General features: G+C 44.9%; 1 protein-coding gene across 12 annotated transcripts in view; it reads right to left on the minus strand.

The window, feature by feature from the left end:
- The window catches only part of LOC135902015 (uncharacterized), a 48,247-nt gene that overhangs the window by 11,466 nt on the left and 11,650 nt on the right, over positions 1 to 25,131 (minus strand). For 3 of the 12 annotated variants that reach the window (XR_011508323.1, XR_011508325.1, XR_011508324.1), the window contains exons 4-9: positions 23,330 to 23,428; positions 13,769 to 13,843; positions 13,213 to 13,290; positions 9,140 to 9,215; positions 998 to 1,123; positions 683 to 847 (exon numbers count right to left, since the gene is read on the minus strand). Coding sequence is in view for 9 of the 12 variants with exons in the window: in XM_070524931.1 (XP_070381032.1) it covers positions 5,876 to 5,930; positions 6,040 to 6,154; positions 9,140 to 9,215; positions 13,213 to 13,290; positions 13,790 to 13,843; positions 19,190 to 19,399 (588 nt within the window). In the remaining 3 variants the exon portion in view is untranslated. Of the gene's footprint in view, positions 1 to 682; positions 848 to 997; positions 1,124 to 1,194; positions 1,431 to 5,845; positions 5,931 to 6,039; positions 6,155 to 9,139; positions 9,216 to 13,212; positions 13,291 to 13,768; positions 13,844 to 19,189; positions 19,407 to 23,329; positions 23,467 to 25,131 lie in introns of those variants that run through there. The other 9 variants (XM_070524932.1, XM_070524927.1, XM_070524930.1 and 6 more) reach the window with 8 other exon arrangements.

The following is a 25,131-nucleotide window of genomic DNA, read 5'->3' on the forward strand; positions in this document are numbered from 1 at the left end:
ACACTTGGTTAGAGCAATATTAGCGCTTTGTTTGACTGGTTAAGCGCTGCGCCAGCAAGTGTCTGGACCGTGCAGACCGATCAGGCTGCTCACGTACGTCTACGCTAAAGTTCCTTCATCAGCTTGAGTTTATGCCTCCAGTCATTTGCCGAAATGACCAGCTTGCCAGTTTTTAGCGGAGTACCGGACACGTTCAGCGCTACGACAGAATGCTCGCAACGCACGCTGCTTCGATAGCTCTCGGCCGACGGCCAAGCGGCTAGCGGAGAGGTCTCGCGCGGGAGGGGGCGTGCTCCTAAACAACCGGAAGTGAGCGATGTGACGTCGCATCGTGACGCTGAACCAGTGAAGGCGGAGCTTAGCGCCGCTCGCTCGGCGAGCGAGTTGAGGAGGAAAAGCATAGCTAGGGAGGAGGGTAACTTCTAATCGCTTGCAGCTCCATTAATACGTAACGCTTCACTTAAATTGTGGTGCGGATGTTCTACTTAAGCTGTACCCTACGCGCCTACAAAATTTGTCCGAACCGTTTCAGGGGCCCTTTAAATACAAGGTAATGGCAGAAATCAAACGTTGCGAAATGAATGAAAACAGACGCTGAAGTTGCGTATGTTAAATAACAACTCGCCAAACTTGTCTTAGTCTTAATGATAAAGAAATTGGGACAGAAAAAATTATTTCGTACCTGTGGTTGCTTAATGCATGTGTGGTCTTCTGATCAACAGACTAGGAGATGACAAGAACATTTGGCCACCAAGTCAGCAGGGTGGCCAGCCAGGTACTAGGTCGCCAAGTCAGCTGGCGACCACATCCATAGGGCGGGTTTCAAGACACCAGACCTCTAGAACAGCTGGCCACCAGGTCAGCAGGGTGGGCATGAAAAATATCACGTCGGTAAGTTAGCTGGGCACGAGATACACAGGGCAGGCATCAGTAAACCAGGCTGCTAGAACAGCTAGAACAGCTGACCACAATGTCAACAGGGTGAGCATAGAGATACCATGTTGGTAGATCAGCTGGGCACCTGATCCGCGGGGCACACATCAAGGCACCACGCTCCCAGAATGGTTGACCACAAGGTCCGAAGGGTGGGTCGCTAGATCAGATCGCCACCATATCCACAGGGCTGGAATCAAAACACATGGCTGCTGTATCAGTTGATCAAGAAATTAAATAAATAAATAAATAAATGCCACGTCTGTAGATCAGTTGGCCACCAGCTCCACAGGGAGGACATCAAAGGCGCAAGGCTGCTAGAACAGCTGGGCGCCAGGCCAACAGGGCGGGTAGAGTTACCACTTCGCTATGTCAGCTGTCCACCAGTTCGGCAGGGCAGGGATCAAGACATCAGGCTTGTAGAACAGTTGGCCACCAGGTTCGGAAGGCGAGCTGTCAGACACCATCGTGCTAGAAGGCCTGGTCACCATGTCGATCTCATGAGGTTCGTTTTCGGCACCCATGAGAAAAAGAAGGAAAACAAAGAACAACATATGCCTCTGTGAGAAGCACGGTGAAAGGGAGAAGGCCATGGTACCTTAACCTTCTATTATTCATCACATAGCGAGCTAGAAACAGATCTAGAAACGCTTTCGGTCCTACACTCGCACTGATCCCGTGTGATCGCCTCTGAAAATGATCGCCCGAAAAGTGATAATCTGAGGTGTTGCCCCTAAGGCTCCGGCTGTCCACGCCTCAATAATAGTTCACCTCCGTAGTCCCGTACACAGCAACGCCAACTTAATTGCAAAAGTACGGGCCGTGATGCTTTCTGGGAAAAGATTTATATGCTGATGGGCAGTAAAAAAAAAACAGCCAAACGCGAGTGAAGCATACGAACATAGCACTAACCCGGTACAAATGAATCATTCTAAAATAGGAAAAGGATAACTGCTATGTGTCATCAGAGGTAAAAATCAAAACGGAGGAACAAGGAGCGAAATTGCAGGTTCTACAGAAGGGCCTAGGCGACGCAATCCACGACACCGCAGTTCCTGACGTGGCAGCATGAACGAACCCATGCGATCTAAAACATTACAAACCCAACCGCCATATGTATTTTAGGGAAGAGAAACAGTGGCGTAAGGAAGTTTGAAAACTTAAGATGGAATAAGCTGTCGCAAGTCAAGGGTTATAGGAAATCGCTGGTAGAACATAAATAGGCTGATGGTGAGGATGATGACGGCTACAACTTTTTTCATGCGGGATGGCTTCCTATATTTATTGCTGCCCTTTCTTAGTCACCGTCGGCGTCTAATGCTACGAGGTGCAGTTGGTAACGAGACGAAACGATGGGGTGAGTTTGCGCAAGAACTAAGAAAAGCGACAAATACTCGTGAAGAAATTGGATATTTCCGTTGGTTTTGTTCTGCGTAAGCGTGGGGGAGGTTGCTCTAGCGAAATTAAGGTTACCCAGAATTATAAGGGCTTATATCGTACATTTTTAACTATTTGTCTGAAAATTACGCAACGTTTTCTCGCATCGCCTGTACACATTTGCCTATTTCTTGCACTGTCACTTTATTTGTATTATATTGCAAACTAGCAAAGTCCTAATGTTGTTATTTCCCAAATTTAGAATATTGACCTACTGATAACATTTCGACCAATAAGCCCAGTGTTACATGGCCACCTGGATAGCTGCAACGCATCCTCCAAATCAATCAGTTCTATCAAACAAAATCTCCTCTTTGAAATATTCCAAGAGGCGAAAATCAAAACTAGAGTCCTGTTCCATTTCTGCAACTTTTCTACGTGTTACACTGTCTTATTTTTGCAAGTGCAATTGCTTGGCTAGGTTCATCGTAAGAACAATGAGTCGTGAATTAAGTAGGATAACATGTTCGATCGATAGCAAGATGAACAGCAGAAATTAAATATGTTTTGACTAGCAATTGATGAGTTTTCTCAGAACAGTGCAGAATAAATGTCAGTGGCTAATATATAAAGAAAATACTGCAGAAAAGGTGTACGAAAGCACCAAAAGTCATTCCATGGTTTGGTGTCGAATTTTGTTTCCTGCATTGTCAAGCTGTTGTGCAATCTGCAATGAACTAGTCGGCCCATATTCACACTCCTAAATGTCTGATGCATGACAGACGAAGAAAATATGCAGATCCGATAACCTTTTTCCAATCTATGTTAAGCGAAGCTGAAGTGAAGCATGTAAATAAATGCTCTACATCAAACGGCGATGCATAAAATTGCGCTTAATTTCAACCTTTGCCGTGTTTAACCTCATACACTGTATATTTTTATCCACCACAATGGTCACAGTTTCAATCTCGTGAAGTATTTCATGTCCATACACTACACCGTTCACAAGCTATGACCACATTCTAACACCAAATCAGGTGGCTACCCAGTATTAAAATCTAAGTTGTGATGCCATGCGTATTATGCTTGCCGATGCAAGAATGGCGATGACAGGTGTATGCAAAGAAAAGTACGACACATGTTTATATACGTTTAGGATTCGGTACCTGTGGTTTCGCAGTGACACAGAACCGTTCTGCAGTATTGGCCGAGAATCGGAACACAGCCAGTGGGACACACCAAATGGCTAATTCGAAAGAAATCAAGTGCACTGAAGAATGAGTTTATGAACACTGCAATGTCACGAAGGCGACCGCGGCAAGATGACGATACGCCTAACACGGTGGTGACGTTTTACTGTGACGGCAACATGACGCTGATGACATAACCACTTCAGTGGTGTGACGAAGACAGCACAAAACGAAAAAGCTACGGAAATGACGACGATGGCATGGCGACATCGACAAGTAAAGACACCGGCATGGTGAGCAGTGCAACCACAAGATTACAAAACGACGGCTATATGACAACAGAGCACCTGTAATACTCACAGAAGGGAAACTGTACTTTCCACAATGCAAGAGAAGGAAGAGTATACGACCGAGAAATGGTGCAGGCAAAATGAATACCAATATCATTATCATTAGGTTGTGAATAATGTGACCGCTGCTATAGCAGCTTGTGGGGCTGGTAGCACTGCCCACTCCCTGATTTCGGAAGTTTCATTACCGCTGTCGGCTCGGTATTCACGTGCATGGTACTCCAACATGGCTACAGTTATCTTTAATATACCGCCAAGTGACAAAGACGCTTCAACTGGCAAAAAAGAAGACTTCAAAAAAGTAAGCTTACATTGTTTATTGTCCATGGTGAATGAAACTGTACAATATCATAATTTTCGCGCAGGTCAGGTGGACCTCAAGCTGTCCGCCGCCATTTGCAACATATAGAAACACACATAGCCATTTATTTAATGGAATTGAAAGCTGAAATCGAGCCAATCGTTCCCATCGTGTTCAGCGAGCCGCCTAAAGTAGGTAGAACGAAGCTTCAGATAATTATGCTGGGCTATCCTTGCACTTTAGGTGCGTAGAGTGCTGCTTGGCGTATTTAACACTACGCGTGTATATTCTGCGTTCTATGATTTCAGCTAGATTTAAAAAAAACATACATATAAGGTGGTCGGCAAAGGAAGCGTCAGCAAGCTCACACTGCAATGTGCTATTCTCTTTATAATACATTGGCGAGAGGCACACAGGGTAGCAAAATAACAAAAACGTTATGCTAAATATTTCAGCACATATAATCTGATCTCGATATTTCAGCAGCGTATTTAGTGTTCAGGTGCAGGCAGTAAAGGCTTTGACACAAATGAAGTACTCGCAAGGAACGTTATGGAGACATCAGTGCTTACAAGGATTCTTGCAAAGGTTGTGTGAATAAACAAGGAGACTAATTAAACAGCTCAGCAAGCCTAATTAATGCTCACGTATGTTTAAAATTTAAGTCATAGTTTCATATATTAAAACAAAAGATCTCGGTTTATGCATTCAAACATGGCAAAGACGTTGCAAGGATATGAAAACTTCAGTTGAGTAACAGCGGTGAGCATAGAAAGCCTCAGCCGGGAGCCAACGTTTCAACAAGAAGGTATACTTGTGATGGCCATGACGAAGACAAGTTCCCACACTGGGGCTTTCCTTGCTCGTACACTGTTGATTGGTTAAATGTTAAGCCAAACTTACTATTGTCCGAGTACCTGTCAAAAATATCTTGGGAAAGCACTACGCTCAGGTTTATCATCTGCTTTAAGAGCAAGAAACTGCGTATAGAGATTTGTCATATTTGTAAACTGTAGAGTAGGCCAATTATGTGAGCTTGCCTTTTTTAGCATCTCTTATCTTAGTGTGCAAGGCTAGCCTAGTCATTTATTTCATGCTAACTAGTTATGAACCATGTACGAGTGTCTGCCAGAGATTCAGTCACCATGAACTATAATTTCCTCAAAATTGCATTGAGCGCTTTCGATCATTTTGAATTTCTTTGCATTTTCATGTAAGGGAGCATGTAATACTTCAATAAGGCATGTTGGGCGAGTCGGTTCATATATTCAACAAAATTTTAAATTTCTTGAATTCTAAACTGCGTGCGCCTCCTATGTTTCTGTTCACGTCCTGTCTTCCTCACGGAGTTGAAATTTTGCTGAAGAATGTGATTGTTGGTGGTATTGCCCACCAAGCTGATTAGCAAAGAGCAGATGACAGTTTCTGCATTAGCAAGTACTCACTTGCTATCTTGTTCTGTTCTGCTTGACATTGTTCTGATGGTCAGAAAGGAAACAAGCTGGGATTCAACGTGTTACTTCTTCGTTTGTCGTAAAACGGCCTTAAAAGCAAGTAAGCTTGTATGTCGAATTTTAGCATTCCCACTCAGTACTATGCAAAACTGTAGACTGCTGCTTTCCTCATAGGGCTCCCACCCCTCTATCCCGTAAGCTTGCAAACATTTCATGGTGAGGCACATAGTTCAAGAAGACCTGTTGTCATTATGATGATCGCCGTTGAGCTCATGGTTTGACGTGGGCAGGTTGCGCACCAATCATCTCCCTTTTGTCAGTCTTCCTGAAAATAGAAATGATGAAGCCATGACTAACATGCAAGCGAAGAATGATGCAACAAATCTTTGTCCAATGAATGAACAAATCGTGGTTCTAGATGTTCACAAACATACCTTGTGAGGATTATGGCCCTTGCTACTTCCAGTGGTGGCACATTCACTGTTAACTTGTACGTCCGGAGACAATGAAGTCCAACGGGGTGAACAAGTATGATCAGCGTCTTCAAGGCTGGAGTCGGATGAAAACCCTTCAATTACTATGGTGAAAATACGGGTGCATTTGTGATTTATGTCTGACTAAGAGCAGTGCAAGAAATGCTCCATGACAGAAGAGAACATACACACAAGGCTGTTTTGCGTATGCATTCCTTTTAATGGTGTCATTATGTCGGCTGTGCTTATCCAAGCCTCGATTATATGACATCTTTCTGCCAAATGCTAGTAATATTTTATTATGTCTCAAACGCAATGAATAACTCTACCACGGGAAGTATATTTGCCGCTAATATGCTGCGAATTTATCGCCGTGTAACATTTATGCCGAAACCGCCAAACTGCTTATTATTTATGCTGTACTCCACGTTAGGGATTTTAGCAATGTGGCAAAATAACAAAAGCCTCGTTCTGATTGCCTTTGACGGGCAGAAATTAAATAGTTATTTCCCGCTTTGAAGAAATCACAACAGGAATGTGTTTTATCCGCCTCGCACACAATGCAATTTAAGGTGAAAACAATGCACTGCTTTTTTACTCACCGTTGCACACGGTCAAAGGCTGCAAGGTTAATCCGCTGTCATTGGTAGCCTCCAAGCAGACTATCTTCGGTTCCAGCAATGAATTTTCGCTCTAGCTAGCGCATTCTATTTTTCGAGCAACATCTCGTTATGCGTCGAGACGCTGCAGATCAATTACGATGAAAGTAGTGCAGCTGTTATGCCAGTGAAGCACCACAATTGATAAAATTCACCGCCTTTAAACACTTTCCCTTGGTGGCAGCTATCGAATGTTGGACTGTTAGAATGTTGGAAAGGAACCTGCGTGATGCTGCTCTATAAGAAAACGACCACTATGTTCGCCAACATTTGCACCGTAAAATTTAAGCCTATAAACGACCCGTACTACAATCTATACCGATGGGCTGCTGCTGTTTATCGCGCGACAGCGAGGTCTCAGAACCTGCGTTCAAGTGATAAAGCACAGACTTTAATAACAGAACTTATTTAATTCCTTACTTATATTGTAAACAACGGAATGTTCGATATGGTTGTCGGTTTTTTTATGTACATTTATAATCAAAGGTTCAACCACGTTTAGCGTCCTTAACAGAAAAAGTACGAATTAATGCATACTACTAAATTACGGTCGCTCCACTTATGAGCTTAGGGTATAACGCTCTGCTGTTGATTTTTCGCCCCTTGTGGCGATCGCGTAAACTAGAGTCTGCGGGGCATGATATGACGACGACTTGATGACTATGACGTCAGTGCATGATTACTGAAGTGCTGTGCCAAAACCGTCGCAGAATAGTTCCAGTGGGCCAACTAATGAATCACTGAACGTAAGAACTAAGGAACGAACGAATGATTGAATGAATGAACTAGCCAACGAAGTAATGAACAAGTGAAAGAAATAACTGCTGAACGGACTACTGAACGACTGAAAAGACTGAAGGACCAAAGTAGGGAGGCCAAAAAAGCTACTCGCTAGAAGGCGCAAGCACAAACATTCTACAGCGAGCGCTGTTGGGCCGCTGTTTAAGTATCATCGTCAACGACGACGCGCGCTGTACAAATACCGCCAATGACAGTTAATGTCATTTCAACATCGTTTTGTCGTGATGTTGTCGTTTATTATTATTATTATTAGTAGTAGTAGTAGTAGTAGTAGTAGTAGTAGTAGTAGTAGTAGTAGTAGTAGTAGTAGTAGTAGTAGCAGTAGCAGTAGTAGTAGTAGTAGTAGTAGTAGTAGTAGTAGTAGTAGTAGTAGTTATATGTTTATAATTAAATGTAACAAAAACTGCGGCCCACATTCAACTCCTAAAGATTGACGTGACGAAAGAAGAGCTTCCAAATGCCACAAACAGAAGTGAACATGAGAGAGAAGATACATACCGCACACAAAAGGAAAATTTCTAGAATCACCCATAGATGAAACCCGCACAGGCGGAAACAAGTTATACAATACACAGGTCTCGCTAATAATGCAGCATCGGCAACGCATTCTCCCCTGCTCATAACTTTCACCTTGTGCGTTGACAAACGCCGAAGGAACTATTCTTCCCCGTAATGATAAGATAGCTCTTTAGGTAGCGTGGGACAAGCCCTGAGGCACGTAGCCGCAACAACCGAAGGCACATGGCCTTCCGTGACTATCCGCGCAATGCTACCGAACTGCACCTTCTTCAGATTAGAGGTGCCTCACTGTGTCCCGATTTTATGTGATTACAAATGTGTCCCACCTCTCTGTGCGTGCACCTCTCATCAGCATTCTTCCCTCGACAAGCGTCACACATCGCCTCCGTCCTCGTGACATCACTACGCGAACGTTTCACACTGTGCATCCGCCTGACCTGGTGTTCGCATTTCGGAGTAGTTCCGTAGGTGTGGTGAAGAAATACGAAAACTGTATGAGATGAAGACCTTGACTTTGCGTACACATTAATGAAATTACTCGTTGCATAGGATCCAACTGCTTGCATAGTCGAAGCTTTATATTTAAGTCTAATATAACTAACGGCCTATTTGTGCATTTACCTATAAAGCTACTCTTCAAACAATTTCCTACAAGTGCGCTGGATCGACATAAAATCTTTCGTTGTCCAAAATTTCTTGTTATTAGCATATCCTTGACTCGTCATTTTTTCGAACCATGGTGCTACGACAGGAAAGAAACAAGAACAGGGCGAAACGACGGCAAATCTAACGCTGCCTGCAATAGTCCTCGAATGCACTTGCAACAAGTTTTCAATTGCGCTTCGGAATAAGGAATGTACAAGTTATATTTTCAATTCATTCAGATCAAAATGTGGGGCATGCTGCACTGAAGTGGCAGTTTAGTGCATTTGTCTAACTGTTCATACACCCACTGCGAGAGCGGGAAAAAAGGCAATTTAAAGAAAAATTTTGCCCTAAGCACATATCGCAAGGATGCTACGTGAAGGGCTCGTTGAGCGTAACTACTTATCCTTGAATGTAGTAGCTAGGATTGTGCTCACCTTGTATGCTGAGAAGCGGGAAACTGGCCAGGCAGTCCGTCTCCCCGTTGTTTGCTTCATGAGCCATGGGAAAGTCCTACATGCATGAGCAACCAACATTCTTTCAGTCAATTCATGGCACCTTCGAAAACGTTGTGGCTTGACGGAAGAAGCTAAAGGTATTCACATAAGAAGGTGGGCACTCTTGCATGCAATCACATGCGCCGAAATGTGGCAAAATGGCAGCCAAGGCGAAAGCAAGTCGCGATATCAGTGTTGGCTACATCACCGTTCAAGTACAAAGAAATTGCCGAAATTAAAAAGCGCGGAAAGAATGAAGACAAATACGCTGGTGTGTCTGATGTTAGCTCCCGAATCCACTCAGTGTGGGGTTTTGATAAAGAAAGCGCGATAGAAAAAGAGAACGAAACGATCTTTTGCCACGTATGATTCTTTACCGGGCACGTGGCCTTGCGATCACCAGCAGAACTAAAAACAGGTCTCATTCATATTTTGCAATATATACTCGCCGCATCTTGTTGCCTATAGGCCAACGTGCTTGTTCAAGATAATCGAAGCAGAATGGATTCAAAAAACCAGTTTTTACGCAATCTTTGCACGCGTTTGGCCATGTTTAAGTCAGTAGTGTACTAAAAGCCAGATAGCAACGATTACGTTCGAGTCGGAAGATGACGACTGAAGGTGTGAAGTAAAAGCGGTTAATGTCGCACTACCTTTGCAGCAAAAGCGAATTAGGTTGCGTGCTATTGTTAACGCCTTATATTGTGCTGGATTTTGTTATACAGCAGAAGGCGGAACACAAGACGGAAGCGAGACAACATGGCAGTATTGCCTGCAGGCGTGGATGTTGCACTTCTGCTCGGTGGTGTAACGTCATCCGTAGGCCATCTGTAAGTTGGTCTGTAAAATACTGCACTCTGCCGACACAGTTAGGTGAATGAAGACACGCGATGAAGACATACAACCAACAACTAACACCGCTGTTAGTAGTCTTCCTCTTGCTCTAGACTGTGTTCCGCTTTGCACCGTAAGTATACTGCACAGCAATTCAATGCAGAGTGCATGAGCAGGTAGCTCTATATGCATTGTGTTCCTGGACGATCCGTCACGGCACTTACACTTACTTATACAAAAAATATCATCAGGAATGGCTCATACCGCCTAAGCAAGCAAAGACGCAATGGCTGAACATGAATTAACGAAAGGCAAGAACGAAGGAAAGAAATAAGGAACGAAAGAAAGAACAAAGGAAGATTGAAAGACGGAAATAAACATAACGAAAGAGCCTCAAGGTAATGCATTAGGTGCTCGCATTTGTCGTTGAGGAGATTTGCCTACAAAGCCCTAAGTTCATTCACACTGCGCTATGTCTTACAAGAATTCTGACTCCTCCGATCGTATAACTTCATGCATTGCCACGTGTGCACTAGGCTTTTGCATTTACGTGTTACAGGAGTAACGTGCTGCCGAACTTTTTAGAGGAATGCTCAAACCATAAAGACGCACATCGTAGACTTCATGTATTTTACCTCGTCGCCGCGTATGCATTTGCCGTCTGGTTGTTCAGGTTAAAAGTTGTTGTCTGCGATGTTCCAACAGTGCAATTTTTTTTCTGTCCTACAGTTGACAATAGGACGCTAGGCGTCCACAAGGAGCAAATTTTCCTGCCGCCGCAATACCCAGTCGCTCACGATGTTCGCCACCCCCATCGTCCTTAGGGCGCGAGGTTATACGACAATTTCCATCAGCGTCTTCTAACGAGTGTACTTGAACCTATTGCGCTCCTGAGGTGGGAGTGCAAAATATATATATAATACAAGAGGAGCCAACAAAAAACACCATATCGGGAGTCGCTTCCCTGACCGTGCGCCGCCGTCAATTTCATATGTGCCCGACGTGATTAGCACCGATAAGCCCGTCTTATCAATCGCTCCAACGTGGCCACAAAAGTGTGTGCTCGTGCGCGTCGGAGCTCGTGATACTCGCCTGTATTTGTTATCCAGAGAAGATTACCCTGAATGCTGTAATGCCCAACGCAATATATTATACCACGCCAAGTTTCAGAGGTCAGAATTTTAATTTTCAGGCGAACAAATTGTGTGAGTGGGTGTTAATTCGTGACAGATAGAGAAAATGAGAAGGCAGTGGTAGGACGACCACCACACACCGTCAACGATGAAAACGGCATTTAAGCACGAAAAAAAAAGTTAGGGGCGTCGTGGTGACAACGACAGTACGAACTCTGCGATGATGTCAGGAAGATAACTGCGGCGAAAGGAAGACGTGGCCGCAAAGGCTGCTGCGACGAAGCTTGAGTGTGACGCCCACTTGATGTCGATGAAATCATCTTTACAGAAGTGAGACAGAGATAGCACAATAACGAGGACTATAAGATACGGAAACGGTGATCGCATAGCGACAATGACGCGTAGATGACGGCACCAACATGCTAAGCCTAACAACCATGTGATTAAACAAGGACAGTGGTATGACGACTAAATGATGGTGAATATGACGCCGACGGCATAACTAAAGTGCTGTGGCAGGAACATATTGGTCGGAAACCATCGGCGATGACCGCCAGTGTAAGAGAACACCCTGAACGAACCACCGAAAGAACGACTGGACGAGGGAAGTAATGAACAAATGGATGAACCAACGAGCTTTTTTCGTCCCACCAGTGACCACTGGCCATCCATCAAAACGGGCGTAAGAGGCAGAAAAAGCTAATCGCTTAAATGTTGCAACCTTCAACATTGTACACAAAACACTGCAGCTTCTCCCTGCCACCGCAGTAGATAGTCGAGCGGTCGACGACACAGTCATCATCGCGTTATCTCAACGTCGTTGCGTCGTAACTTTGTCGTGCTCAGCATATCACTGACGAGTGACATATACTCACAGGTTCTTAAGAGAACGTAACAGAAATCCCGGGGATCCACAAATAACTCCTAAACAAGGACGTAACAATACAAGTGAAAACTACGTTCGCGAAACAGAAACAGAAAGCCCAAACTGCACACAAAGCAAAGTTTCAAAGATTGTCCACAAGGAAAACAGGCACAGAAAAAAAAGCACTATGGTATGCGATACCCTGGAATCACTCTTAAAGCAGCATGGACAACGTAAACTCGATTATTCCTCATTTTAGGCTACTGCGTCGACGAACAATGAAGAAACTCTTTCCCACATTGATGAGATCGATCTTCAAAGGTACTCAGCGACATGAGCACGTGGCCGCAACAGCAAAGGGCAGCCTGTTACCGCCTACGCAGACCTGCCGAACCACGCTTTCTGTCAAGGTTGCAGTTGCCTCGAATACGCGCGACTACAAATCTGTTCTAGCTCTCTGTGCACACCGCCGTCATCAGCATTCTTATCCCTCGACAAGCGTCACACATTGCCTTTGTCCTCGTGACATCGCTACACAGACGTGTCACAACGTGCATCCGCCTGAATGGGTGTTTGCATATTTCGGAATACCTTCTGAACCGTCTGCTGCACAATTATAAAAATTGTCCAAAGTGAAGGTTCTGCATAAACATTGCATAAATATACTCCTTGTATAGGACTAAATTAATAATTGTACGCATCACCATTAGTTGTCTGGCATTTATATAAAAAGCTTCGCTTCAAGTACGTTCCAGCATGTGCCTTAGGACTTCATAACGTTTTTCTTTCGGCATAATTTTATCGTTCTTGGCACGCAGCTGATTCTGCATGCTTTCCGTCGATGGTTCCACGGCAGAAACCAGCAAAAACACGAGATGTCGGCAAACGTAAAGCTGCCCGCAATGGTCCTTGAATTTGCCTTTAGCAAGGTTTCAATCGCGTTTCAAAGTATGGCACGAACAGCTTACGTTTTCAACGCGCCGACATCAAATTCGGCGAGGTGCTGCATTGAATTGGCTGATCCAGTGCACTTATCTAACCGTTGATACACCGACTTCGCGAGCACGAAAAAAACGTTTTACTGCAAAAATCAACTAAAAGTAAGCAAGGCACAGCTGCTACAGAAAATTTTATTTGAGCGTAATGCTTCACTTCAAGGCAATCGAAATAATTGCGCTTACCTTGTCACCTGGGAAACGGAACTTGGCCCCGCTGTTGGTCCCCCCGCTGTTCGAACCATGAACCACGGGGAAGTCGTCCTACATGCACGAGCAGGCAGCATTTTTTCAGGCAATTTGTCGTGCCATCGAAAAAAAAGTTGCGGCCTCACGGCACAATCTAATGTTCATGAAAACGGGTAAACCCTCGTGCGCTAAATCACATCCATCGACGAATGGAAAAATGGCAGCCAATGCAAAAGCAAGCCGTGATATTAATGCAGGCTACATTGATTGCTACTGTGGCAAAGACAACGTTGAAGTACGAGGAACTGGCCGCAACCAAAAAAACGCCATATAAATGAATTTATATTTTCGACACGTCCACATCAAATTCAGTGCATCACTGTACTGGGCTGGAAGCTGTATGGGTTTCGTCAAATGGTTGATAAGCCTACTTCGCGAGCAGCAAAAAGAAAGCGTTTTACAGCAAAAGGCGTGGATGGCTGTTCGCATAGCTGCTACGTGATGAGTTGATTGTGTGTAATTATTTCGAAACAGTTGCAAGAATCAATCTCACCACGTCTGCTTTTAAACGCACCTTGACCCGGCTGTCTGTCCCAGGCTTGTTCGAACCACGAGCCACGGGAGTGTCCTACAAAAATGAGCAGCCAGCGTTTTTTCGGTCAGTCTGGGGTCTCTTCGAAAAAGCGGCGTGAATTGTGGCGTGACGTCATAAGCTAAAGCTATTCACGAAATCAGGTCAGCACTCTTCCACGCAACCACATGCAGTGAAAAAGGACAAAGTGGCAGCCAAGGTCAAAGCAAGCCGCGATATCAGTGAAGACTACATCGCCGGCTATTGTAACGAAGTCTCATTGCAAAGAAATTGGCGACGTCAAAGAACACCAAAGTAATGAAGAAAAAAGACGCTTATTAGGACGAAGGTAGCCTACCAGGTTGCCCGATTTACCGTATTGAGAAAGAAATTGCGATTTAATAACAGGGAGGAGTGGGAAACTGTCTTTTGCAACGTGCGATTCTTTTAGCCTGCGCGTTACCTTGTGATTACCAGCACAACTAAATACATGGGCCTTGTTTGTATGTTGCAGTACGTAGTTGCAGTATACATTTCACCCTTAATTAGGACACCCGCAGCACAATTAATTCAAAAAATGGCCTCTTACGAAAACTTTGCACGCGTCTTGCCATCTTTAAATCAATGTGGTTTACAGGGCGGGAAATCCGACGAAGGCGTTCGAGTTGAGCGACGGCGACTGAAGGTCTGGCGTGAAAGCTTTTCATGTCGCAGATAGGATGTACTACTCTTGCCGCAAGAGTGAATGAAGTTATGTGCTATTGTTAACGCCTTTTAGGTGGTCATTAACTTTCGTTTATCACGGAAAGTGGGAAATAGCTGAAAGCGAGACAGCACGGACAGCGCTGGCCTGCCGTCTATGTTCTCTGTAAGACACTGCACTTGTAACATAAGTGGATGGCTCACCTTTACAAAGACTGGCGGCATAATTACGTGAACAAAAAGGCCTTGCGCTCTTATATTGATGTAAAATAAAGCTTTGCCAGTGGTCTCAGTATTGAACTTGCTGGCACCTGTGCTGCCGGTTTTTATATTGTGCGCCTAGGTTCAAGAGTGGCCACATACATGAGTAAAAGACTGCGCACGTTGCTCTTCCTTAGCGGCAACGCTTGATTAGAGTGTTTCGCCCTAGCGAGGTGTTCGCGCGCTCTACACATCAATAGATGGGTCTGCATACATATTTAGAACCGCCCACCAATTACAGCAACCTAACTAGGCGGATAACTGCAGTGAAGTTAGGTTCCTATTCAAGTTAATTTCTTGAAGCGCCATTGTTCTTCCGCGTTTTAAGAGGCACGCTGGAAAACAAAGGCTCACCTCCTCCGAGTTGCGGCTTTCACAGAAGTCGCCATGGGTGATATTTCTTGCTTGTTGCTCATGAGAAGTGTTGTTCTGTGCAAGGCTGCCCCTTCGTGTCTCCCCATTTCGTTGTCCCCCTCGTGCTTCGGGAGTGGCTACTATACAGTTCTCGAACTTTCTAGAGGACAACGAGGTTAAGCCTATAATATCGCGATTCTTTCCGTCGGCGTCATTTGAAGCGCGCCCTCGAAACTATAAGCATTCCCGCGCTTCGATTTGCCAAAAGTTTTTTTTTTTTTAATTGACAGTCACCTTAGAATACGCCAAAGAGAGTGAAGGCGAAATCCTGCGCACTTATGAGACATTCATTACATTACTTGACATTCTCAGTTGAATGCGTTTTTACTTTGTATTGTTTTCTCCCAATAAAGGTCGTGGGTTCGAGTTTTAATTGACGCTACCTAAATAATTGTGTCTTAATGATCTTGGCCTTAACTAACCTCATAGATCGTGGGTTCGAGTGGCTTCATTACCTCAACCCAAATTAACCTTGCTTTTCTTTTGACATGATGAGTGGCATCGGAGCCAGCTGTGCTAGTAGACGACGAACGCTCGAGCGAGTGCACGAGCGCACGAGTGCATGTGTGTGCGAGGCGAGCTCACATTATTTTTTTTCTATCGCAGGCCCCGTTTTCCATAGCCTCGTAATTGCGAGCCACTTAAGGCTTTCGCCTCTATAGAAGAGCATGATCGTGGGCCTCAGACGCCGAGTTTCGAAGCTAAAAAAAATTAAATTAAGCAAATGAACCTAACCCGTAGCCTATACTGGCGTCTTTAATACCTTGGAGCGATGTTCTGGTGGTGGATAGTGCCAGACAATAGTCAATAAGAAAACTGATTAATATTATTATTGAACTTTTACTGATACAACATTTTAATTGGCCTTTTTTGTTCTCTAAATGTGTACTCTTCATGGCCAGAAAGCTTCAGCCACCTTCATGGCCAGTTGCTTTTATTTTCCTTAATATACACTTAATAGACTTAATACACTAAATACACTTAATAGACACTAAGTCAACGTAAGTCAGTGCCGAAGGTGGCAAGCGAACAAATTCGACGGAACTGAGGCGACTGGGGTGTGGTTCAGCGGGATCCAGAACAGGCAGGTCAGGGCGGAGAGTACTGCCGGCGAAGGAGACGCGGGCGGCGCACATAGCAATTACGGGGGCTGTTCCGCCATCGGCGACACGGACAACAGGTGTAGTGGCGGGCGTGATTATTTTCTTCAGGCGGTTACGAATGTCGGCGCTCATTACCGACAAATGCGCCCCAGTGTCTATAAGAGCAGATACATAAACACCGTCGACTTGTACGTCAAGAGGGTTCAGATGAGTGGGCAACGTCAGTAGAGGATTTGGCGGCATAGGGAGCAATGCAGCGTCACCTCGAGGGGCTGCATCATCTAGTTTTCTGGCTGGGAGCGGCGTCCGAAGGGAGTCGGCGAAAAGGAGCGACGGGGCTGGGGAGAGCGAGATTGTCGTCGTTGGGGCGAAGGTGAACGAGAATAGGGGCGGTTCGGCGCAGGAGAATCAGTGGCGGCATTATCGGAGCGTGCGGCATAGGGACGAGAAGGGCCACCTGAGGGGCGAGAGTAGGCAGTATAAGCAGACCGGGTCGGGGAAGTCCAGCGACTGCGACAGTGCCGAGAAATGTGCCCGATTCGACGGCAGGGAAAACAAATGGGCTTGTCGTCAGCAGTGTGCCATTTAGATGGGTTGCGGAAACGTGGTAGGTAAGAGGATGCGGAACGGGGCGGAATCGAAGAAGCCGGGTGTGTATCAGGGCGATGGGCCGAGCAGATGGTGTAAAGACCCATTTTTCGAACCCCTGGCGGACAACTGCCTGGATCAGGGAAACCCTGACTGCATGCGCGTTGGTGTGGTTGAAGTCGAAGGCAGCCGGATAGGCGGCCTCAATCTTTCGCCGGACGACCCTGGTAATATCGCCAATGTTGTTCAGACGAGGAGCGTCGGCACAGGAAAAGGGCAAACGGGCAAACTGCTGGTCGATACGTCGGCTTTTAGCGAGTTCCAGGCGGCGGCACTCTTTTATAACTGCATCTACCATCGCGACGTTGTTGAATACGAGCAAGTTGAAGGCGTCATCGGCAATGCCTTTGAGGATGTGGGATACCTTGTTTGACTCAGTCATGTGTGCGTCACCTTTGCGGCACAGAGCCAGGACGGCCTGAATGTACGTGACATAGGGCTCTGTTGACGACTGCACACGGCCGGAAAGCGCCTTCTGCGCGGCAAGTTGGTGACCGTAGGGGTTGCCGAACAAGTCTCGGAGCTTTTGCTTGAGCGAATCCCAACTGGTGAGTTCATCTTCGTGCGTCCGAAACCAAACTCGAGGTGTGCCACCGAGGTAAAATACTACGTTGGCGAGCATGATAGTAGGGTCCCACCGGTTATTGCGGCTGACGTGTTCGTACAGGCTGATCCAATCCTCGACGTCTTCCCCATCTTTGCCCGAGAATACGCCAGGATCACGAGGAGCAGGGAGAGTTATGTACGTCGTCGAAGTGGCAGCAGGTGTCGGAGGCGGCTGAGTCAAGTTGTCATCGCCGGGAGCCATGAAGGAAGGCTCGACGTACCTTCCACTGCAAAGCTCTGTGACGAGGTACAGGGAACGTTCACCTCCACCATATATGTTACGTAAGAAGACGCAGATTAAAAGCTGTATACAAGTATATTTACAACGTAATACGCCGCACTTGGCCAAGAGGCAACAGCCCGCGCTAGCCTCCAATCGTCGTCGTCTTCTTATTGCTCGCCTCTTCGTCATAGTAAACACTGTTCCGTAGCAATATTTACCTGTGTTTGTGCATTACGGGATTATTAAGCTGCAAGACATTGCTTGAATATAATACGTTTTTATGGAGTAATAACTAAGTTACAAAATTTATTTACCTAATTATATAATTGCTATTTAAATGACTGTAAACGGAAGTTAGAGAAGTGAGGGGCCGGATTTTTGATAGTTATGTCATAAGAGGCCAAGAAACAAAGGCACAAAGTGGGCAGTTGTCATTTCATCCACTTTCATTTCCATTATTTTATAATTTCTTTAATTCAATGAGCAAGTACAGGCAAGTTCCCTTGTCATTCGTTGTTGGCTTCTTATGTAAGGGGAAGTCGTAATTTCGCAATAAAAGTAAGCCAGGGCTTAAAGTGTAGCAGTTCATTAGAATCATATTGTCTTGCAATGTTTCGCGAAATGCCGACTTTAATACATGGGACGACATGCAATGCTGCACCAGCAACTTTTCCGTAGTGTGTATTTGCGCTCGCTGCATGATCGCATTCACTGCAACAGCATTTCTCTGCACATTCCGATTTTCGATGCTGGCGCGAGCCACAGAATTTCGGAATTGCACTTTCAGTCCTAGCTGACATCAGCTCTGCAATTACGACAAGCGTTTTGAAATACGTCTTCGTTACTGAAATTAAGTTGCTTTAGTTCCGTTTCCTGAGCTAAATGAAAAAGTTATTCTGCACGTGGAATATACTTCCGTTGCTTTGTTTCACGCGCGCGTGCCAGAAAGCAATGCCGTTATTGTTTCAACATATATTGCGTAGATTAGAATTTCCGCCACTTGTACGAAGCGTGGCCAGCAGTAATTATTTTCTCATGAACCCCCGTTTTTTTCGTTTTTTTTATATATTACTATAACGAGCCTGAGGTAGACGTCGCCGAATAACACGGAAATAAGGCTGCGAAGAATTTTTTATCGACAAATACACTAAGTAGTTCGTGATTTTTCTTATTTGTATTCTTTTAAATAACGCACTGTCTCTTTTGCATTCATTTCACTTCACACTCTTTTAAGCAGTCCTCAAATTTTAACTGAGCATTCACACGCAGCATATTAATCATTCACGAATACTTGCGACCACAGAAAACCCCAATACAGAGGCACCGAATGCATCGTGCTTATATTCTTGCGTCGAGTAGATTAACAACTGGCGAAGCCTAGCAACTGCATTATAAGAAGTGAGACACCAGAGAAATAAGTGGAAAAAGGATTGGAATGGTACTCGCCGTCGACGTCTGGTCCCGCCCATGGCCGGAAGTGTTTTGGCCCACACACAAGCGCCGGCTAGAATCCGCACCTCTTCTAATGCTCGTTTCGTCTTGCGCTCGTGTGGCCGATTTGTCTTTTCGTAAAATACACTTAAAACACAAAAGAAACGGGCTTACATCCCTCAAGGCAAGGTAGCGGACCGACGCCCACCGCTGTCCAAGTGCCATTTGCAAACTGAGAGGCCGGATGTTCGCAAGCAAACCCGACTTCCGGCAAGCTTACTAACAAAACAAAAAAAATTCAGCGGATTTTACGCGCCGAACCACGATCTGATTATGATGCCCCCACGCCGTAGCAGACATCATAAGAATAAATTTTGCCGATCTGCAGTTTCTTAAATTTGCATGCAATCTGTGGCGTACAGGAGCGTTCTTCCATGGCACCGCAGCTGGGTTCGAACGCGCGACCTCGTGCAAAGCTGCGTAACGCCTTAACCACTGCGCTACCGCGGCTGATGCGCCTCGCGTTTTATTTGCTGGGAATAGCATTCCTGAAGATATTTCCGTTGGAATTATCAGCTTCATCGTTTCAATTACTGTCATTGTGGCGCAGAAGCAAACAAAGAGCACACAACCGCTATCAAGCGTGCGCCGAGGCCGTATTAATAACGCCATATCCCGTACAAACAGTGTGAGCTAAAAATTACTATTCCACGATAGAAAAAAGGTGCTCTAAATTCTTGATAAGTAACCTGCTAAACCAAGAAATACCCGAAGAGGAAAGAGAGGTCTGCTGCACGCGCCAGATCGCCGTGACGTCATCACTTTTCAATGGCGTGTGCCAAGTTTGTTTAACTTTTCATTGATAGTTATCGACTATTTCGCATTCTAAAAGAACGAAAGAGCGAACTCCGCAACTTTTAAAACCGTTCAATGAACCAGAACATCCCAAATAGCCAAAAATTATTTTGAAATCCATGACGTAACATTGACGTACGACCTTGTGGTTTACGCGCGAAATTTGGAAAACGAACTTCGAACGCCATTTTCTCTACTAATAATCAACCTATCAACGCGAAATTAAAGAAAATACAGTTTTAACGAATGCTTTTCTTGTCTAAACTTATTTCCATGATTCTTTTTAGTGTCGCTTTAGACATAAATCGTTACGGTACCTCAGACAGCATATCTCTAGGAGGCGTGTCTCTATGTACAGAAAATGGGCTTTGAATAAAGTGCGATTCATCTTAATTCGATGCACCCTGTGAAATTAGATTTAAAAAAAGACTTTAGGTAAGTTGGTGTAAAAAGAGGTTCACTGACGAGCGGCACATACACACTGAGCCAGAATATCATCAAAGAAGTTCATTGAGGGTCGGCACATACCATCACATAGCCAGTTGCCCACGTTTGTCCGTAGGTAGATTTATAACCTTGTTCCTTGCAAGGCAGTAGATCGATACTCGACTCACTAGGTCAAGAACTACCCCATGACCCAAGCTGACATGGAACAGGTTTGATAAGGACAAGCAAACCAATGGACAGACGAAGATATCGCAAGCTTTGTGAAGTTCCCGAGAAGTGCTAACCGCAGTAATTAAAATGTGCAATTGTAACAAACTAGAGTCCACGGAACTGCAACATGGTTGCATCAACGCTTTGTATTGTGCTTTCACTTTTTTAGAGGGCTCAGTATTGAGTCTGTGGGCTGAATAGTTTCCGAGTCGTCAATTGAAAATGTCTCTGGGTCCAAATTCACCACATACATTTACTCTTAACTCTTGCTTTCGCGCTTGAATATGTGCAGCTTCGTTTAAGGCAATGGCCATTGACAAAAAAAGAGTTGTAACAGCGCAAACACATGCAACGACAAAGTACCAAGGACGAGACACAAACGCTGAAGACTGTGTCTTCAGCGCTTGTGTCTTGTCCTTGGTACTCTGTGGTTGCATGTGTTTGCGCTGTTACAATTTTTTATGTCAAGTATGCACCAACTCGCCCAGAAAGAAGTTTTAATGAAGGCCAATGACAAGCACGAGTGGAAGCATTGAGGTAATGCAAGCAATGAGCTTGCATTACAGTCAGTCATGAAGAAACCTGGAAAGGCTGTGTGTTTCGTTTGCTGCAGTTTTAAATTACGGTATAATATTCCATTGAACTCGAGCATCATGAGGGACGCCGTAGTAGGTAGCTCTGGACTGACTGTTACCAGGCATTATTGGCCCTTTTCCCGGCGATTCCATGGACGCCTCAGTTGCCTCTGCTACCTCCGTACTTACAATGCATCCACACGATGCCGGTGTGGCGCAGAAAACCTTCGCTTTGGACAGATATCGTGGACGGTGACTGTGTGTACGACAAGAAGTTTTGGGCGCAGCCTTAGAGGACATGCGTGTGCTTTAAGGGCTCATTACGCGTTGTCAGAACGGCGCGACCAGCGTACACGGTGCTTGTATTAAAAGCGGGGCTGCAAATGTATTCCAAGGTGTTGAAACTATCCGCTTATGAATTAACTCCGGGTCAGTTTGTTTTACTCTTCGTTCCTTAGTTCGCAATCATTTTGAAGCAGTTTTTTGTCATGTTTCTCCCTCAGTAATGTACCTCAGAACAGTCACTATCCGATTGTTTATTTTCAGCCTAAATGCTCTCGTGTATGTTCTGTTGCGAAATATTTCTTCTTGTTGCGCATAAGGCTTGGAACTTACATTTTCTATGCTTTGTGATAGCTTTTTGCACAACAGACCTATTATCGCTCGTCAATTGCTTGCTCTATCAACCATCAGGACACGTTCAGCGTCCAAGATTCGTGTGATGTCGCTGTAGTCACCGTCAATCATGCTTCGCGGCTATGATTCAAGTGCGCACCCATTCTCTTATGCTTGATACGTTGGCGGTAGAATGGACGCAAGTTTGCGTGTTAGTAGGAATGGATGTGCATAGATAACGTGCGAGAAACTCAGAATGCCACTAAGTGGCTGTACTTCCTTTTGTAACAAGCGGCACTCACTATTAATTGGCGACGTTCCGGGGTTGAAGTCCTTTCTTTGGAGGTTAACGATACAGCACTGGCGGATGAGTGATCTTTTTTCCTCCAGAAAAGCCGTGCTTCGCCAAGGGCGGGTAAATAAGGCAGTCCAATATAGCAGCGGCACAAAGATTGAGTCCATTCCTTAATCTCCGAATCACTCTTTTTGCAGCCAACGGCCACACACGTCTTCCCTCTATCATTCCACATTTTGCATCATGAATTGAGCACATTGTGTTAGCGAACACCCAATTGCATTTCGCACAGTCAATCGCACAGTAGTAAGGCGTCATAAGTACTAGTTTCGTATTCGTGCGCTTTCGCTGACGCAACATGCTGCGCGCCGCCGAGAACACCATCTCGTTCCTCTAGAGCAAAATGCTTAGCGAAAAGAGTCAATACGACAGGTGAGCGAAGTACGTAGAGAAGACATATTTCACTGCTTGGATTCTGAAGTGGGAAGTGTACCCATTAAAGCGGCGACACAGGGCGATCATTTGCTCATACCTGAACATTTTTTTCTCAGCAATGGCCACATACATAATGTGAACGATGCGGATACTTTCACGCTATTTTCCGATAATTTTCACTTGTCAGGCAGGTCCCATTTTCTGCTTTCTTTGTACCGACTTCTTGTGCGTTACTTCATTGAGTAAGTTCCAGCTCACCCAATTGCTAATTTTTGGCAGTGGTATCATTGGTGACGCAAAATGATCGTGGCATGGCTAGTTGTAAATTTTTATTTCTTTAATTTTTGAACTAGATATTAGGAAACAAACATTTCCAGTGTCTTCTGAACACTTCATTCCTAAGGACTACTAACTTGAAAAACGGGGTACCAGCGAAACACAAAGGACGCGCACACAAGGAAAATGTGTTAGACATTGACGGACGCTGGACTTTCAACTAGACTTTCATCCGTTGAAAGTCCAGCGTCCGTCTGTGTCTAACACCTTTTCCTTGTGTGCGCGTCCTTTGTGTTTCGCTGGTACCCCGTTTTTCAAGTTCATCATGCACCAACTGGCCCAGGACCTTGCACTAATGACTCCCAGAAGCATTGGCATACTCAATTTTAGTGTGTGCGAAACTGTTCTATAGGCAATTGGCAGAGCGATAAACAATGGAAAGATCACCTTGCCGGCCTGGCTCGTACAGTAGGCCACAATGTTGCCCAGACCCTTAGCCCGGTGATGACACACGAAAGGCCAGCGTCGTCTTCGCCCGACAGATGCCTGTAGGACACGACCATGTCCACCTTGTGCGGTTTGTTCTCGGCACCGATGAGATAAAAAAGAAAAGAAAGGACATCGTATGCCCATGTAAGAACCTCGGTAAAAGAGATGGAGACACGCGACCCTTACTTTCTTCTATACACCAGCAGATATCGAGCTAGGCACAGATCCAGAAACGCTTTCAGCTCTTACACTCGCACTAATCCGATGTGATCGCCTCTGAAAATTATCGCCCGAGACATTATAACCCATAACACAAGATGTCGCTCCCAAATCTCTGGCTGTCCTCGCCTCGATATTTCTTCACCTACGTAGTCCTATATACAGCAACGGCAGCTTAAATGCAAAGCTACGGGCCGTGGTGTTTTCTGGCAAAATATTATTATGGTGATGGACAGTAAAAAAACACAGGCAAACGCGAGTGAAGCACACAAACACAGCGCTAATCCTATACAAATGAATCATTCTGAAAAAGGAGAGGATAAGCACTATGCGTTATGAGAAGGAAAAATCGAAACGGAGGAACAAGTAGCGAAATTGTAGGTTCTACAGAAGGGCTTAGGCGACACACTCCATGATACCGCAATTCCTGATGTGACAGCATAACCGAACCTATGCTATGTTAACACATTGCAAACCCAACCGACATATGTTTTTTTACGGAACAGGATTAGTGGTGTAAGGAAGTTTGAACACATAAGATGGAATCAGCTGGCGCAAGTAAAGTGTTATTGGAAATTGCTGGTAGAACAACACAAATACGCTGATAGTGATGATAATAACAGCTTAATTTTGTTTTCCTGCGGGTTGGCTCCCTATGCTTATTGATGCCCTTTATTAAGGTCACCTTCGGCAACTAATGCTATGAAGTGCAATGAGTAACCAGACGAAATGATTGGTTGAGTTTGGGCAAGAACTAACAAAAAGAGACAAATACTCGTGAAGAAAGGAGTTATGCCGGTTGGGTTAGTTGTGCGTGAGTGTGGAGGAAGCTGCTCTAGCGCAATTAGGGTTTTCCAGAATTATATTGCGTTATATTGTACTTTTTTCAATTATTTGTTTAAAATTTGCCCGATATTCGTGCGCATCGCTTGTACGTATTTGCCCATTTTTGCACTGTCAGGGTATTAAAATTAAATTATGGGGCTTTACGTGCCAAAACCACTTTCTGATTATGAGGCACGCCGTAGTGGAGGACTCCGGAAATTTCGACCACCTGGGGTTCTTTAACGTGCACCTAATTCTAAGTACACGGGTGTTTTCACATTTCGCCCCCATCGAAATGCGGCCGCCGCAGCCGGGATTAGATCCCGCGACCTCGTGCTCAGCAGCCTAACACCATAGCCACTGAGCAACCACGGCGGGTGCACTGTCAGGGTATTTGTATTATATTACAAACTAGCAAAGCCGTAACGATTCTATGTAACAAATCTAAAATAGTGACCTACTGATAACATTTCGACCAATAAGCCCAGTGTTGCACATCAGGATAGCTGCAATGCATCCTCCAAATCGCTCAATTGTGTCAAACAATTTTTTCTTTAAAATGTTACAAGAGGTGAAAAAACACAACTAGACTCCTTTTTCATTCCTGTAACATTTCTACGCTTTCCAATGTCCCATTTTCGCAACTGCGATCACTTGGCTACGCTCATCGTAAGAACAATCAGTCGCGAATTATGTAGGATAACGTGGTTTCTCGA

The sequence above is a fragment of the Dermacentor albipictus genome, chromosome 9 (assembly GCF_038994185.2).
Source record: "Dermacentor albipictus isolate Rhodes 1998 colony chromosome 9, USDA_Dalb.pri_finalv2, whole genome shotgun sequence".
Lineage (NCBI taxonomy): Eukaryota > Metazoa > Arthropoda > Arachnida > Ixodida > Ixodidae > Dermacentor > Dermacentor albipictus.